General features: G+C 38.3%; 1 protein-coding gene across 4 annotated transcripts in view; it reads left to right on the top strand.

Annotated features, from left to right (window-relative positions):
• The window catches only part of PTPN21 (protein tyrosine phosphatase non-receptor type 21), a 50238-nt gene that overhangs the window by 21440 nt on the left and 10823 nt on the right, over nt 1-17975 (top strand). For 3 of the 4 annotated variants that reach the window (XM_087747465.1, XM_087747467.1, XM_087747466.1), the window contains exons 5-15: nt 214-281; nt 720-790; nt 2126-2213; nt 2415-2503; nt 4821-4908; nt 5640-5719; nt 6889-6990; nt 7669-7729; nt 8261-8345; nt 12004-13466; nt 15780-15917. In XM_087747465.1, the coding sequence (XP_087603591.1) occupies nt 214-281; nt 720-790; nt 2126-2213; nt 2415-2503; nt 4821-4908; nt 5640-5719; nt 6889-6990; nt 7669-7729; nt 8261-8345; nt 12004-13466; nt 15780-15917 (2333 nt within the window). The remainder of the gene's footprint in view (nt 1-213; nt 282-719; nt 791-2125; nt 2214-2414; nt 2504-4820; nt 4909-5639; nt 5720-6888; nt 6991-7668; nt 7730-8260; nt 8346-12003; nt 13467-15779; nt 15918-17975) is intronic. The other variant, XM_087747468.1, reaches the window with a different exon arrangement.

Below are 17975 nucleotides of genomic sequence, written 5' to 3'. Positions count from 1 at the left end.
GTTATCAATTTTTCTGAACAAGGTAAAAAGATGGGATGTGTTTTTACTTTTCCTCTTCATAAACATTACTGGTTATTTTGTTCCATTGTTTTACTTTCAGATCGTAGTTCAATAGGGTGGAGATTTGCTACTTGGGAGATCCTGCTGCAATTAATCACGTATTGAATCATTTCATTACAAATGTTTGATTCCAAGAAATTTTTTATTTTGTAGCTGATTTTGGAGACTATGATCAGTATGAATCTCAGGAGTTTCTACAAAGATTTGCTTTGTTTCCAGTGGTAAGTACTTACTTTAAAAGTTCTTCAATTGATAAATTTAAATTTAAATCTTTCTTTAGATTGGTAAATGCAAATCATTATTAAGGACTCCATGATCCATCTAGCTTACTGCTCCCCAGATTGTCAAATTCAGTAAAGGTTTTCTTTGAGACTGGAGTGAGATATGATACCTTATATTACACAGAAGCAAAGATGTTGCAAGATCTTTTCACTTTTATTGTATATTACCCTGAAAAGAAGGTTGAGGTGGAGATGGGAAAGGGATTAAAAACACTTCAAAACAGCGTTTGTGCTTTTTGTTTTTCTTTGTGTGCATATTACAGCATCTGAGCTCCAAGACTAGAGTGGAGGGTTGATTCGCCGGCGTAAAGAAACTATAACCATTTAATTTTGTAGAATTTTTTGTATTTCATTCTGTAAATGCTATCTTACCTTAAGGGTTGGCTGCAAGAAGAAAAAATATTGGAAGAAGCGACACAGAAAGTTGCCTTGCTACATCAGAAGTACAGGTAACATTTCTAAAACTCTTTGTTGCTTAATTTTGATGTGATTGCTTCAGTAGCTCAGGAAGTTGGGAATCTCAGAAGACAGTTGGACTAATTTCACCTCCCATTTAAATGATTTTTTCCCTGATACATCTGCATTAAAATTACAAGAATTTTTGCTGAATGAAAGTGAAAAGAGAACAGAACGACAGTTAAAATAAATGAGATGATTCTGCTTAAAAATTAAGAATGCAGGACACAATTAAATAGTGTGGCTTCACCTGTATAATGTTTCTGAAACTTGTTTATGTGATGCTGTGACCCCAGTAAGGATGTTTCTTGATAAACAACATTGGCAGATACTAAGGGCTGTAGAAATGTAGAGACAGTCACTGTACCAGAATGCTTATGATCTTAAGTAAAAGGTAGCTAAGATGCAGTAGTCCAAGACAAAGGAAAGTTAAGTTCTCTGTTGTCAGTTCATCAGTGAAAAATGTTTGTGACTATGTGACTAATACTGATTATTTTTTCCTGTATTGTTTTACAGTTTGTAAATTTCAAATCCATTTGTCTTTGAAATGTTTTCATAACAAGATTGCATGGTTAAGGTTCAGCAAAGAAAACTTAATCTGCATGACATTAGGAAAAAGTGGAAAAAAAAAAGAGAGATTGATGATTGAAAATGTATTGAGACATAAGAATGAGCATGACAGGATTTTGCAGGTAGAGATAATATCTTTTATGAGATCAACTGAGGTAGGTAGGGAAACACAAGGTTTTAATCCTTGTGACACTACTGCAAGTCTGTGAGAAAACTGTCTTTGCCAGTTGGTCTAATTAAAAAAAATATTACCTTTACCTACAGATCTTGTCCTTCTCATGTTTTCAAACCATTACAGTTAAAACTCTGTCAGCGTTTAGAAAACGAGACTCTCTTTCCTGAAATGTGAAGCATCAAACTTCATATTGGTCCTAAACATGTATATTGCAATAGGGGGAAATTCAGATATTGAACATGTGTGCCAGAATAATCATTCTGGTAAAGTGAGAAAATATGGTGACAATGATGGATTTGAAGAAGAATGTGATAATTGTCTGCCGTTATCAGAGATGATAATTTTAACTGGTCTTTGTTGCCATTTACCCCTAGAGATGCCTGAGAGAAAGAAGTTACTAGAATCAAAGTGTAATGGCTGAGACAAATATATCGGCCATTGGTACGGATGAAAACAGCATGATTTGATGGTTGCCTGGATGTCTTGGTGATACTTTTCAAGCTTTGACAGTGTCAGTCAGAGTAAAACAAAGATGATTTTTTTCTTATTCACAGTACTAGCTGATCGTTGTTTTCATTTGTAGAGGCCTTACTCCTCCTGACGCAGAAATGTTATATATGCAAGAAGTAGAGAGAATGGAGGGCTATGGTGAAGAGACCTATCCTGCAAAGGTAAACAGGGCTTTGGTCTTTGTCTCCGTTGCTTTTTTTCCCCCCTGTGTAAAAGGGTTACTTCCTGCCAAAAATAAATAAAAGCCAAAAACCACACCACCCCTTTTCTCACCCAGAATTGTAAAAGTAGTTGCTTCTCATGTAACTTTGCTTTCAAAGACTTTTTGCTGTATTTGCATAATTTTTTGCAACTTCTTACAGGACAGCCAAGGAAGTGACATATTCATTGGAGCATGTCTTGATGGTATCTTTGTGAAACACAAAAATGGTCGTCCTCCTGTTGTATTTAGGTTAGTACTGTTCTTTCTTAAAATATCTTTGTGCACTTCACATTTTATGTGTGTTCCTCACTAGCTTGAATGCCTCCTAGATATGATGTCTATTTATTCATTTGATAAACTTGACATAGTCTTGTAGTCGTCGTGCTACAATGAATACTGAAGTCCATGGGAGTTTTTCAACATATTGACTGCAGGATGAATCTTTTTAAGCCAGATTAATTCTAAAAGATGAACATTTAATATACATTCCATTGAAAAACATTTATTGAGTCAAAAAGGAGCAGTTCTCTGCAAATAGAACATCTTAGGTCCTGAGACGGGCATATCAATTTACTTAGAAATATTCAATTGTAAAATTATCCAGGAGTTCCTTTCATATATTACATATAAAACAAATAGAGGAGAGTCACGTGATAACATTTGTTTCATTATTTTGGATTCATACATTGTTTTAGTTTATTATTTAATGTTCTGATAGTTAAATTGTAGACATAGGTGTGTCTGCAACTTACCTAACAGTTAAAATTCAGTCTTCATGTGAAATGGCCTGGTTCCCAGTGACTTCAGGAGGGGTTGCCTGGGCATCTTTGGACAGAAATTGGAGTAAATTTAAAAAAATACATATCAAGATTTTTTTTTTTTTTAATGAATCTTAGTAATCTGTAGTTATCGCTAGAGCAAGAAAGGCTTTATTCTTAGTGAATTTTAATCTTCTAGAGTTGAATTTTTGGCTGACTATGAACAGAATCTTGAAATCCTGTGGTCCAACAGTTACTGGAACTCATGGTGAATTTCTGGGGTTAGAGAAAGTAGCAACTGTGCTTCTTTCTGTTAGTGGTTTTGTTTAATAGAATTTATAAATTCAGTACCGTTAACTGTCCTTCACAAAAATCTCTGTCTCTGCTGCTGATAGGAGAGCTGATGCCAAGATCTTTTTAATTGTATGGAGTGGTAGAAGTGCTCTACTCTGCTTCCTTGTAGAATGAAGCAACAACAGTTCTGCTGTCTGACTTTCCAATCACATAGGGGAGAGAAATAAAGCTTTGTCGATGCATTTCGCTTAATTTCCCAAAGAATTGTGGATGCAGTGTCTGTGTAAACATAAGAAAAAAGTTGCACATTGGAGAGCATCAGGAAGTATTCATATTCCAATTTCCGGATCCAGTTTTCTGCTCTATTACTTATTTGTTGTGTGACTAGAGGCAGTTCTACTGGGGATAGATATATCATGGTATTTGAGTGGCAAAAAAGCATAGACAAATGACCCACTAGTACAATTTACAAAGGCTGGGTTATGCTTCAGATTGGTTCACGTAATTTCATAATTGAAAGGAGGTTGTAGTGAGGTGGGGGTCGGTCTCTTCTCCCAAGTAACAAGCAATAGGACGAGAGGAAATGGCCTCAAGTTGTGTCAGGGGAGGTTTAGGTTGGATATTAGGAAAAATTTCTTCACTGCAAGGGTAGTCAGGCACTGGAACAGGCTGCCCAGGGAAGTGGGCATCATCATACCTCATCCCTGGAGGTATGTAAAAGACGGGTAGATGTGGTGCTTAGGGACATGGTTTAGTGGGGGACTTGGCATTGCTAGGTTAACAGTTGGACTCCATGATCTTAAAGGTCTTTTCCAAACTAAATGATTCTGTGTTTGCGTCCATAAATGCCTATGAACCAACGCCTTAAGTTTGAGGGGTCTTTGTTCTACATCAAAATGGGGACATTAGTGTTTCTCTACCTCATGCATATGATGGTGAGTAGAGAGAGTCCTGTATGTAAATCATGCTTTTTCCCTGTGTTTGTCCACTGAAGAATATTCTTTTAATAAATCAATGATACAGGCTTTATTTACACTAACATAATACTAATTGATCAAACTACATTTATATTTAACAAGAAGTTGAATAAATATATGGTATTATATTTCTTGCAATCTCACTTTCTCATTTGTCAATATGCAAGAGAGTTCTAGAAAATATCTATAATAATGCCTTAATGGCTTTGTTTAGTGTAGATTTTTTTTCTTTCCTAGAATGTATGGTTTGCTTTTAAAAAAAAAAAAAAAAGAACACTTGAAAGAATTTCAAGTGGAAGACAAGTAATAAACTTATTACTGCGCATATTGTGCATCTTCAAAAGAGTTAGTCACATACATATTTTCCTTTCAGCAGTCATTTAATGGATATGGAAGTGATGGTCTGCAACTTGTTCAGATAGATTGATGAACTTTTTATTTATCCATATTCTTGGTGGTGGCTCTGTTCTTCCCTTGCATTTTCTGTGGTTTGAAAATCAGAGCTTGCCAGTCATGTTCTGTCCCTTTTGTCTGCAGGTGGCATGATATTGCCAACATGTCCCACAACAAATCCTTTTTCGCATTAGAGCTGGCAAACAAAGAAGAGACAATCCAATTCCAAACTGTGAGTAGATTTTTACTTTTATTTTTTCACTAAGCCATCAGTAAATAAAAACAAATTAAGACTGCTAATTTAACTCAAAGGATAAAAACTACTTTTTATATATTTAGCAACTTTGAACTGTATGAGTGAGTCAAAAGTAATAATACTGTCTCTGGCTAGCTTTCTATGGGAAGGCATTAAAAATCTGACCTGTTATGTTGAGTACATTGACAAGTTTGGTTCAGGTGGTCATAAACATTTTCATCTATTCCAGTAGAATTTCTAGCATGTTTTTCTGACTTTTAAATCAGTGGCATTTAAAGATAAACATGGTCTTAGAGCTTTGCTGGAATGGGCCATGATGTTCCTTGCAGAGTTAATTTTATGTGGTATCTACCAGTTGCCTTTGTCAAGAAGGCAGCTGTCAACAATCTTATGGCATGGTATGTATATAGGGTAAATTGTGTTAGTGTTGTAGCTGATAAGAGTTTCTTCAACAAAAGGCTTCTACTTTCAACAAAAGGCTTCTGCTTTCAACATTCATAAATCTAATAAAATTATTAGGCTAAAGTGCATGTTCAGGCCCACAAAGTACAGTTTTGGGGAAAACCTGGTGACAGTAATGAAGTTATATTAAAACGAAATTGGTCAATGCTAATTTAATCTTTAAAATTGCAGTGGCTTTTTGGAAAGCAAGTGAAGGGTATGCATATTTGGCCTAATATGCAAATTTTGGTTTTGTTTTTTGGCAGGAAGATATGGAAACAGCAAAATACGTGTGGAGGATGTGTGTGGCTAGACACAAATTTTACAGACTAAATAAATGCAGCCTGTAAGTAGAATACATTAGCAGAACTCTTGGTGCCCTTGAAGCTTCCATTGGGAAGTGAAATCTTCTATAACTTCTGTAATGTCTTTACTGTCCTTTTTAGGTGGTGGTAATTAATGACTTGGGGGTTTTCTCGTAATCTTTTTTGAGAAGATATTTATCACCATTTTCTCAAACATATTCTGCTTTATGACAATATTAAACACTGAAATCTTACCAAAAGTAATAGTGTTTGGCCCCTGCTGCTGGATCTCAATGCTGTGACAGACTTCAGTTCCTTTGGGGGCTACTATTGCTAGAATGTTTGTGAGCTACTGGAATCACTGGGATTTTGGCCTGAGTTTGGGTGAACTGCTCTGAAAGGACACTCTAGAGGCCTTTAAAAGGGCGGGAAGTATATGTGAAGCACTCCTGAAATGTGCTGGATTGACAGCTGAGAGGTATGTGGTCCTTTCGATATCCGTGGAATCCGTATAGCTCAAGTAGCACCAGTGCAAAGTAAATTTAATACAATTCATCAAATTAAATTTAAATGGGCTGGTCTCCAACTTGTAAATCAAGGGCTGGAATTTGAGCTACTCCACTGGTACAGCTTTCCTTCAGTTAAGTTACTTCAGTCAAAGAATAGAGAATGAGAGCCAGTGAATAGTCTGTCATAAAAAAGCATGATTCCCGAATGTTCTATTCCTCTTCTTTGTACATGAGAAGATAGCTATGGAGGGGTTGGTCCAAAATTTGCTGGCACCAGTGGAAAGATAATGGAATATTTTGTACCACAGATGACTCACTAGTGTGTTTAATGATAATTTATTTTAGAAGAGTAGGATTAATTTGGAATAGAGTAGACCTCATACCTCTAAGCTTGTAAACCCGGCTGTCTTTTAAGAGGAATAAGAAATATGGGTAGAAGTAGTGCATTTGTGGGACTTGTGCATTGCTATCTGAATAACGTCAGTTCTATAGTTCTGCATTGAATGTCAGTCTCTAGGTTTACTTACTTTAACCCTTTCACCACAACATGGTTTTATTCATAGGTACAGTCCTCAAAAAAACTTTTCTGATTATCTCTACGCAAGATTCCCTGTCATCTCATCCTGCTGCTGAAAACTCTTATGCGTGCCTGTATTAAGTTCAGGTTTTTTTTTCTTTATCTGTACGTACCTTGTCTTTAGAGACTCCTTGGACTCTCCACCTGAGGAGGGCTCTCAGAAATCTTCCCTCATTCTTTCCCTTCCACGTTTTCCAATCCTTTCTCGTCCTTCACTTCCCAAAGGGTGAGCTGAAGAATCATCTATCTTTCTGAAATCTGACGGTTCCTGCATTTGTATTACTCTACTGTCTTTTGACCTCTGCCTTGCTGCAAGATGCGGAGTACAGGTGCAGTGTAGGGTGGGGAAAAAGGAGCTTAAGGTTTCCAAGCCTTACATCCTGGAGGCAATCCAACAAATTATGAAAATTTATTGCCATTAGCTCGAATGTTAGAACATACAAGTGCTCATGCAGTATAGTCGCGCTTTCCAGTTCCTTTAACATTGGTAACGTCACGTTCTGTAAACAATTTTATGTCTGGTCTTGTAGAACAGGTAATTTTACAGTATGAGATTTTATATGGGGTTCAAATTTGGAACTAGTCCCTAGTTACTCCAGTGCTTTTTCTGCCTTGCTGCAGTGCTTCAGGGATGCCTCTTTTTTATGCTTCACAGAAAAGAGGCAAAGAAATAACTGAGATATTTTGACCCTGGTTTTGTGATTCTCCTCATACTGTCTGCGATGGTGGTTTATGCACAGAGCTCTTTCCTTTTGAGACTGTTAGGGAGGACTATTTAACACAGCGCCTGGCTCCAAGAAACATAGAGTGATTTTTTTAACTGAACTTGGAAGCACTTTCTAAGGTTTGAAATGGATCTTGGTGGTGTTAAGAATCATTTCTCACCATAAAATTTCTTCTGTAGACAAACCCAGCCTGTTACAGTGAATCCTGTTAGAAGGCGGTCTTCGTCCAGGATGTCTATGGTAAGGAGAGCAAATAGTTTTATATTTGCATTTTTATGGATTTCATTTGACTTTGATTCAAACATTAGTTTCTTTCAGTGAAAGAAAATGACCAGTAAAAAAGATGAGTCTAATATGTGAGGAACTGTTTCTGGCTTGTAGAAAAAGCTGCTATATAGTATCTGAAATGGAATTAAAATAATTGCAATGAAAAATATTTTAAACACTTCTATTTTTAGTTTGATTGCTGTGTTTCTAGGAGACTCATCTAGGAGACTCTCCTAGATGTCAAATGGCAAGATACAGTCTTGGGTTGGTGGTGTGTGGTTTTGGTTTTTTTTCCTTTTTTTTAAATTGTTTCTTGTATGACCTCACAGGAGAAACTTACATGGCAGATTTAGAGAAATGGTTTAAGAATAAGGCTTTGTGTGTGTGTTATACATTATATATTATATATATAATAGTATACATTATATATAAAAAAATCTTCAAGACTTATTTTTAAAAGAAATCATGAGCTTTTAACTAACAGTAAGATGCTTGCTTTCTTAGCCCAAGCCTCAACCATATATGATGCCTCCACCACCTCAGCTGCATTACAATGGTCATTATGCTGAACCGTATGCATCCTCCCAAGGTAGGTTCATTAAATCCAAGGCCACACTACACAGCTTTAGAAGGTAAAAGCTATAATTTGCATTTATAACTACTTTAGCTAGAGCTGAAAAAATTCATAGGGTGAACATGGAATAGGTTTGTACTATAACACTCATTGAAGTGCTTGCTGCTACTCTAGGCATATAGGCTAATGTGAAATAGAATCATAGAATCATTTAGGTTGGAAAAGATCTTTAAGATCATCAAGTCCAACCATTTACCTAGCACTGCCAAGTCCCCCACTAAACCATGTCCCTAAGCACCACATCTACATGTCTTTTAGATACCTCCAGGGATGGGGACTTGACCACTTCCCTGGGCAGCCTGTGCCAATGCTTGACAACCCTTTCAGTGAAGAAGTTTTTCCTAATATCCAACCTAAACCTCCTCTGGCACAACTTGAGGCCATTTCCTCTCGTCCTATCCCTTTTTCCTTGGGAGAAGAGACTGACCCCCACCTCGCTACAACCTCCTTTCAGGTAGTTGTAGAGAACAATAAGGTCTCCCCTCAGCCTCCTTTTTTGCAAGCTAAACAACCTCAGTTCCCTCAGCTGCTCCTCCTCCATATCCTCTCCTATGGGATATGAGCAAAGTTAGTTATGGTAGCATATACAGCAACTATAGACTGGTCCCTTGTGTGAGTTTAAGCTGACTGTCAATTTTTTGGTTCATGTACCAAACTGGTGCATTATGGCATTGTGAGATCCTTGTCAATGTTGATCTTAATAGCTGCAAAGAGTAACTGAGCCCCTAGACAACTCACACAATTAAAAAATAAAAAAAAATTATTAAACCAGGATGCAGGAAGAGAGAAGTTTCTTTCAGAGTTCACTAGACTACAAGGTGGTGGGGAATTCAGAGGCTAAGGAAATTTGCAAGTTATGGAGTTGGTATACATTTGATTGAAAAAAAGAAAGAAAAAAACCTCAAGCAAACCCTAATTAGAATTCTCAAGGGATGCACACTCCTAATCTCAGCGGTTTACAGTGGAGTCATGGCTGCTTTCTCTCCTTTTTTTTTTTTGATTGTTAACACATTGTGTCTTTAAAAGAAAGTTGCTGCCCTGAAGGGCTTAATCTAATCTTTTGCAAAGTTGCCTCAGTTTTGATAGGGACCTTTCAGTCCTACGAGTCAGCTGGATAAAAAAAAAATACTTTAACAACTCACTGGTAAGGGAATAAGCACATTTTCTATCTAAATAGAATTACACAAGTATTCATGAAGGTACAGGTATATAAATTCAGAATGTAGCTGAATTCTTTCGAATACAGTGTTGGAGTTATTGCTGTATACTTGCTACTGCACACGTCCTATTTTTGAAAATTTTTTTCACAAACAAAAGAGTTTTTGATTGTCAGCAAATTCATTAACATAAGTGTGGCGATTATTTTGGTGAACCTGAAGAGTTAAATCATGAAAGGCATCTAAGCTATGACTGAATTGTTCTCTTCTGGAGCTTGGCAAATTGTACATCCAATGAAGTAATGGTTAAATTATTAAATGTATATTGATGTATATTGAATGTATAAACAGTTGGTCCCAATTGACTGGAAGCTGGCAAACGTTGTCCCAATCTTCAAGAAGGGTAACAGGGATGACCCTGGTAACTACAGGCCTGTCAGTCTCACCTCTGTGCCTGGCAAAATTATGGAGAAAATTATTCTGGGAGTTATTGAAAAATACCTGAAAGACAACGCAGTCATTGGTCCCAGCCAGCACGGGTTCACGACGGGAAAGTCCTGCTTAACAAACTTAATTTCTTTCTATGACAAGGTTACCCACCTAGTTGACCAAGGGAAGCCAGTCGATGTAATCTTTTTGGATTTCAGTAAAGCTTTCGAAACTGTCTCTCACAGTATCCCCCTGGATAAAATGTCCAGCATACAGCTGGAGAAACACATAATGCAATGGGTGAGCAATTGGCTGACGGGTCGAGCTCAAAGGGTTATAGTAAATGGGGTTACATCGGGCTGGCAACCAGACACTACCGGGGTTCTGCAGAGATACATCTTAGGGCCAGTGCTCTTTACTGTCTTCATAAATGACTTGGATGCAGGACTTGAAGCATTACTATCTAAGTTTGCGGATGACACAAAATCGGAAGGAGCTGTTGACACTCTCGAGGGCAGAGAGGCCCTGCAGAGAGATCTGGACAAATTAGAGAGCTGGGCAATCACCAACCGTGTGAAGTTTAACAAGGGCAAGGTGCTGGATTTTGCACCTGGGACATGGCAACCCTGGATGTACATACAGACTGGGGAATGAGAGGCTGGAGAGCAGCCCTGTGCGGAGGGATCTGGGGGTTCTGGTTGACGGCAAGTTGAACATGAGCCAACGGTGTGCCCTGGCAGCCAGGAGGGCCAGCCATGTCCTGGGGTGCATCAAGCACTGTATTGCTAGCCGGTCGAGGGAGGTGATTGTCCCACTCTATTCTGCACTGGTGAGGCCTCATGTTAAGTGCTGTGTGCAGTTTTGGGCGCCACAGTATAAAAAGGATATGAAGTTACTAGAGAGTGTCCAGAGGAGAGCCACAAAGATGGTGAAGGGTTTAGAGGGGAGGCTGTATGAGGAGCGGCTGAAGTCACTTGGTCTGTTCAGCCTGGAGAAGAGGAGACTGAGGGGAGACCTCATTGCGGTCTACAGCTTCCTCACAAGGGGAAGAGGAGGGGCAGGCGCTGATCTCTTCTCCCTGGTGACCAATGATAGGACCCGAGGGAACGGCAAGAAGATATGCCAGGGGAGGTTTAGGTTGGACATTAGGAAAAGGTTCTTCACCCAAAGGGTGGTGGAGCATTGGAACAGGCTCCCCTGGGAGGTAGTCACGGTGCCAAGCCTGACAACATTCAAGAAGCATTTGGACAATGCCCTCAGACATATGGTGTGAATTTTGGGGTTGTCCTATGCAGGGACAGGAGTGGGACTCGATGATCCTTGTGGGTCCCTTCCAACTCAGGACATTCTATGATTCTATGAACTGTTAGATCATTTTCTTTACCCATCAGAGTGGGTATATGGTAATATGCAAGCAATATATGGTGGTGGTTTAAACTGTCTCTAAAATTTCTGGAAAAAAGTTAATTTATTTGGTTTTTTTGGTTTTGTTTTGTTTTTGAAGGTCTTGTGATACTATACCTACTTATGGCCTGGGGCAGGGAGAGGAGTGAGGGGGTTTTTCTTTGGTTGTTGTGGGGGTGTTTTTAGGGGTTTGGTGCTTTTTTTGTTTGCTTTTTCTTTCTTGCTGCTTAAACTGATCTCATTAGATTAGTGCAAACCCTGGTGTAGATGTTCTTTCTTTCAATTAGTGCAGTTTAAGATTGATACAGATTTTGTTTAACTTGGACTGAAACTTAGCAAACGTATCCTAAATGGAAGAAAGTCATTCTTAAACTGAGACAATGTTTTCTAATAGAAATTTGCATCATCTAAATGAACGTAATAGGTTATTCTGGTATACATACCTTAGGTATCAACAACAACAAAAAAGCTGAGGTTGGTTTTTTTTTCCCTTCCCATTTCAATACATAGCTAAGAATAATTGAGATTGTGAAAATCCCAAACATTGGTTAGCTACGTCTTAATAGAGGATATCTTTGTTTGATATCTTGGATATAAAGATTGTTCTTAAACTTTACTTTCAGATAACCTCTTTGTGAGCAATCAGAATGGATACTACTGTCACTCTCAGACTAGCTTGGACAGAGCCCCTCATGACTACAGTGGTCGGATACGCAATGGTAGCGTCTATAGTGCACATAGCACAAACTCCCTGAACAATCCACAGCATTACTTGCAGCCGTCCCCTATGTCCTCTAACCCAAGCATTACTGGAAGTGATGTCCTCAGAACCGACTATGTCCCATCGCACAGACATAGTGCACTAATACCACCTTCTTATCGTCCCACGCCAGACTATGAAACTGTGATGAGACAGCTCAACAGGGGAATGGTGCACACAGATAGGCAGAGTCATTCAATGAGAAATCTTAACATCAGCAATTCATATGCTTACAGCAGGTCTGATGCCTTAGTTTACAGTCAACCTGAAATACGAGAACATGCTCACTTCACTTCCCCGCAATCTAACCATTATCCATTTAACCTGAACTACAGTTTTCATAGCCAATCCCCCTATCCCTATCCTGCTGAAAAGCGCCCAGTTGTTGGGGCAGTCAGTGTGCCCGAGTTGACAAATGTGCAGCTCCAGGCTCAGGACTATCCAGCACCAAATATAATGAAGACCCAAGTCTATCGACCACCTCCCCCATACCCATATCCAAGACCTGCAAATAGTACTCCAGACCTTTCACGACATATCTACATTAGCAGCAGCAATCCAGATCTTATCACAAGGCGAGTGCACCATTCTGTCCAGACATTTCAGGAAGACAGCCTGCCTGTGGCACATTCTCTTCAGGAAGTCAGTGAACCTCTGACATCGGCACGCCATGCTCAGCTGCAGAAAAGGAACAGTATTGAAATAGCAGGCTTGACTCCCAGTTTTGAAGGAATGAGAATTAAAGAGAGGACCATGTCAGCTTCTGCAGCAGATGTGGCTCTTCCAAGAGTTATCTCGGAAGGGTCACAGCCCAACATTCTGATGGAGAGAACAAAGCAAAAAGAAAGTGAGCAAGAAGAAGGTGTGAACTGTGATCATAAGAAAACCCTTTCAGATGCCACTATGCTGATTCACAGTAGTGAGGAAGAAGAATTTGAAGAAGAAAACAAGGCTAGTACAAGTCTTTCTCCTCTCCCTGAAGATCAAACCCAACTTTCATCCGTTATGGGTGGTTATTCTCATGATTCAGTACTGAACTACCCTTATAGCTCTATTGCTTCATCTGCTGGCCCTTTGCATATTCTTGAGCCTAAATTACATATTACAGAGACAGAAAAGAGAATGAAAGATATGAGCCCCGTTCATTTGCTAGTAGAGAGCCAGGTGCAGAGAAGAGGGGAAGGACTGCTTACTCCATCTATGTCGGAATCTGATCTTACAACATCAGGGAGATACAGAGTAAGGAAAGATTCAGTAAAGAAGAGACCTGTGTCAGATCTTTTGTCTGGGAAGAAGAATATTGTGGAAGGCCTTCCCCCCCTAGGTGTAAGTGGATACTATTCCTCTTGTTTCGGGTTGTTCTGTAGTGGGAGTTGCGTGGGGTTTTTGTTTGAGGTTTGGGGTTTTTTAATCAACCTGAGATGCTTTTAAAACATGTGAATTAAAAGCTACCTTAAGCTTGACCTTTATTTTTTCTGTTTTTCCCTGATTAACTTTGCTTTTATCCCCTTCTCTGCCATGTCTGAGTTCTGTTTGCATAGTCCTCCCACACAAATCCAGCTGTGCAGCTTCCCTCCATCTGATACACCTAACCTGGCTAGCAACTGTAGAATGAGCTAATTTAATGTCAGTTCTAGATCCCAAATTCTGCCCTACCTATCCTTATCTGGAACAGAAACAACTCTTTCCATTCCACTACCAGTTTTCTAATCTTCCTCTCGCTGAAAAATCGGATGTAGCTGAATGTTACTTTTTTTGATTTGTTTGCTTTCTTCTTCTGACCTAAGAGGGGGACCTGATGCATTAGGCAATAAATTCTTTCCTTGCATTCTCTTCTTTCCTCCATCCCTTCCCCTTTTCATACCCTTCCCCTTTTGCCTTCTCTTCAAGCTGTTTTTATCCCACTAAAGGTATTTCTTGCTTGCCGTGTTTCTTTCTCCTACTCCAATCTTACGAAGCCATAAATAGTGAACAACTGCAAGTTTCACCTTCCCTGTAATTCCCACCTCATAGAAACATTCAGGTCTGTGTGGGACTGTACAATTTCACTGGCAGTCCTTACCGCTCATTTTGTTTTAAACTTTTGTTCAGTTTTATGTAGTATGTGGCATATTTCAGGTGCTAATGGAGGAAGACCATTTTTACTATTATTTTGCCTTTTAAAATTGATTGTTAACTTTGCCTGCCTGAGTTAGTGTCAAATAGTTTTCTGCACAAATTGGACTGCAGTGGAACTACCGTATAACTTCTGCTGCTGTACTAACTGTTACAGTTGATGCTGCAAAAGCTAACCTATGCAAAAGCTATGTATTTAAATAGCTACTGCTCTCACAATTTTTTGTCTTGTCAGACTTGCTACGCATGGAGCTGAACACAATGAAACGAACCTTCATCAGCTTCAATTCATTTTGTAATTGTGTATGTTTTTCTAAATCTCCTGTTTTGTTATGTGGATATAGGGAAAAAAGGAGTTACCTTTCTCCTTGTGTTCACGTTTAGATAGTCACTTAGTATTTTGTTCTCCAAAAGATATATTTTCAGGCACTGGAGTGTCTACCAAAATCATACCCTGCCTTTTCCTTCTGATAGCTATGTGAATGTTCAAGTCAACCTTTGAAATTAAATTGATATTAAAACTTTTTCACTGGAACTGTTCAGTAAAATATAGAAAGTATTCTAGTTCAGTAGAGTTTGAAAGTGCCATTGCATAATAGAGAATATTACCTTTCTGTATTCAATATTGAGATGAATATCCTGGTAACAAAGCTGGCCCCTACCAATGTTCGCACGTTATGCTTTTCAGTGAACTCTTACTGTTGTGTTTGTGTTCACTTCACTTTTAAATGTGGTCTCATCTTCTTAGCTTTGTCTTCCTATTCCTTACTGCCATTTAGCTTTTGAAAGCATTGATTATCATTCGGGCAGCATATACACTCACATTTTCAGTGAAGTTTTGTCAACAACCAAACTTAGCAACTGCAAGAATGATTAAGTTTTCTCTTACACTTCTTAAAAGAATCATTTTAATTTATTCTTTCATAAAAATCCCCCTTTGGTATTTTTCTCAAATAATGAATGGTAACTTCAATAATTTAGATTCATGGCCTGGTTCAGGGCTCAGATCTGTCTGCAGTTTTGTGTTCTTGTTTTCTATGTGAAGTTAGTTGCAAACTTAGTCAAACATTTAACTATATCCAGATATCTTAAAGGTATATGCTCATTGTTATGCCTGCTTGTAGGGAAGAAAAGAGCCTACAAACTGAATTGTCTAGTTAAGGAATCATTTTTATGGCTTTTTTAGGGGCTGGAAAGTGACTTCAATTCTGTCCAAGAATGTTAATTATCCAGAGTTGTCACCTCACACCCTCAGTTGTAAGCTTTGTAGGGAACAATATTTGTCATTCTCATGCAGTTTCATTAACCTGTTTGGAATGAAGACAGACTTGTGTTGTGTCTTTGGAGGAATGTAGTCCCACCACCCTAATCTCTCACTGCAGTGCTTATCAAGAAAAAAAGGTCAGAGCTGTTTGCAGAAGGGGTCAAAGAAGTATCCTTTCTTAATTGAACTCATCTGGTTTCTGCTTTATAACTTCATAGGATATTTAAGAATATTTACAACTTGTAGCTTTTTTTTTGCAGGGTATGAAAAAGAATAAAAATGATGCAAAAAAAATAGGGCCTCTAAAGCTAGCTGCCCTAAATGGACTAGCTTTGACTAGAATGCCTCTGCCAGATGAGGGGAAGGAAGAATCAACAAGAGCAACAAATGATGAACGGGTATGTTGAAGTTTTTTTAATGCTTGATTTATCTTTTACACTAGTGATTTTTCAAAATGAAATGCATATGAGTGGTGCTTTGTGTTGACTTTAAAATGCTTCAGATTCAAAGCAACTCAAATACTGAGAATAGAAACAAAATGAAGAATGAGACTTCTGATTGATAAGTCATTGCTAGAAGTATTGAGTGTAACTCAGATTTTTCTTTAAGATTTAACATGACAGTGATTCAGATTATAGTTTACCCTTTCACCGTATAAGAAGCAAATTAACTAGTATCTACTGATACATTTTTGTTCCAAGTCTTTCTGTTTTCTCTCTTAATTTGGGGGTTTTCCAGACAGAGAACATATGAAAATTAAAATTCTGAGTGTGAGATTGAACTTACTTGTAATTATTAGTAATTCATACAATTTTACAATAAATTTTGTAGTTAAATTACATCCCCAAGGTACAGTTTGTGCAGATTGTATTTATCTGTTTTCCTCAGGCGGATCCCTGAAAATATAGATGGAACTTGTGTGATCTGCAGAAATTTTAAATTCAGTAAAAGATCTCAGATCACTGAGAGGACATCAGGTTCTAGAATTTAAGGATCATTCTTTGAGAAATATAAGACTCCATCTGCTTGTGTCAGGGTAAACATCATCAGTAAATATACTTCAGCTTGCCTCGTATGTCGTTAAATAGGTGCAGGAAAGTGATATACAGTCAATAGCCAGTCTGTGAAGGGCTATGTGGAACAGTGCTGCCATTGCACATCTGACCAGGGAGCAACTAGATACACCCAGGTCTACGGTGATTATTGTACATTCTGCGACCAGTGGTCTCTTTAGAATCTGGTTCTGAGCATGGTTGGGCATCCTCAGCTGCAGACACCATCTAGCTCAATTTGTTGACAGTTGCTGGGCAGGGATTAGAACCTGAAGGAGCAGTCCTGCTCTCACCAGCTGCAGTTTTAAGGAACAGGCCAAGAAACTTAATTGCAAGTCACACAGTACAAATTCAGTCTTGGAGTGTGAAGGCTTGGAGTGAGATCCATAAGAGGGAGATTTGACTGTTCCATTTCAACACAGTCGAAGTTCTTTTTGAACTATATATACGCTTCTTAAAGATGCTAAGGGACAAAAATTAATATTATGTTATTGAGATACAGTTCTACATTTAGTACCTGTGTTCGTTGTTTCCTCTTACTTACAGCCACCATCTCTTCCTGGATTGACCTTTACTGAATTTAGTCATATTATTATTCAGCTAGTTCTGCCCAAAGTGTTGAGGTAAAAGAAGAATCCATAAAGTCAAGTTATGAAAAAGACATGTCACTACACTTTCTGTTCAGGCAGTCATGTAGAGGAAGAACAGATACCATGAAATGGGAGTAATTCCTAAAACAGTTGAGAAGAGGCAATGCAAAGCAGACATGTGACATGAAAGGAATTCCAGACTGCAGTATTTTAGAAGATGACTTTAAAGTTGATTTAATGCCTGTTTCATTGCTCAGCTTCATGTTGTTATCAGTTTAAATGAGGAAATTTAGCCTAAAGATAATAAAGGAGTTTGCACAGTTGATGTATTGATTTGCAAATTGCGTATGATTGAGCTTTTACACCTTCCTCTGCAACATTTGGCATTACGGTTATTTGATACAAGACACTTTTCTGACCTGATACCGCGGAGCAGTTGCTGTGAGAGGCTGGGGACATGTGACATAGATGAAATTTTCTGGCTGAAATCTTACATATTATTCTTCTAATTATTGTTGGCAAAGAGATGCTGAAATTCCAGAAGTGTCTTATGATTTAGAAAGAACTTGGTTTCGAAAGAATACATTGAGGGGGAGGTGGGGAGGGAGCAGCTTATTAAACAGAACAGATTGAATTATACTAGTAGAAAAAATCCTGCGTTTATACCTCAACTGCAGCAAGAGGTTCTAAGAAGGCTTTGCTGCTGTATGCAAAGTTTAGTATCTTCAGCCTAAGAAAATGTGGAATATTGGTAATGAATTATTAGCTCATTGACTGAGGCAAGTGCTTTGTTTTACATTTTTAGAGGTTTTCT

This window comes from Nipponia nippon, unplaced genomic scaffold (assembly GCF_047370975.1).
Source record: "Nipponia nippon isolate SJK-2023a ecotype South Korea unplaced genomic scaffold, ASM4737097v1 scaffold_11, whole genome shotgun sequence".
In the NCBI taxonomy this organism is placed as follows: Eukaryota; Metazoa; Chordata; class Aves; order Pelecaniformes; family Threskiornithidae; genus Nipponia; species Nipponia nippon.
Note: the sequence above shows the minus strand (reverse complement) of the source record. Positions and strands in the feature narration are given on the sequence as shown.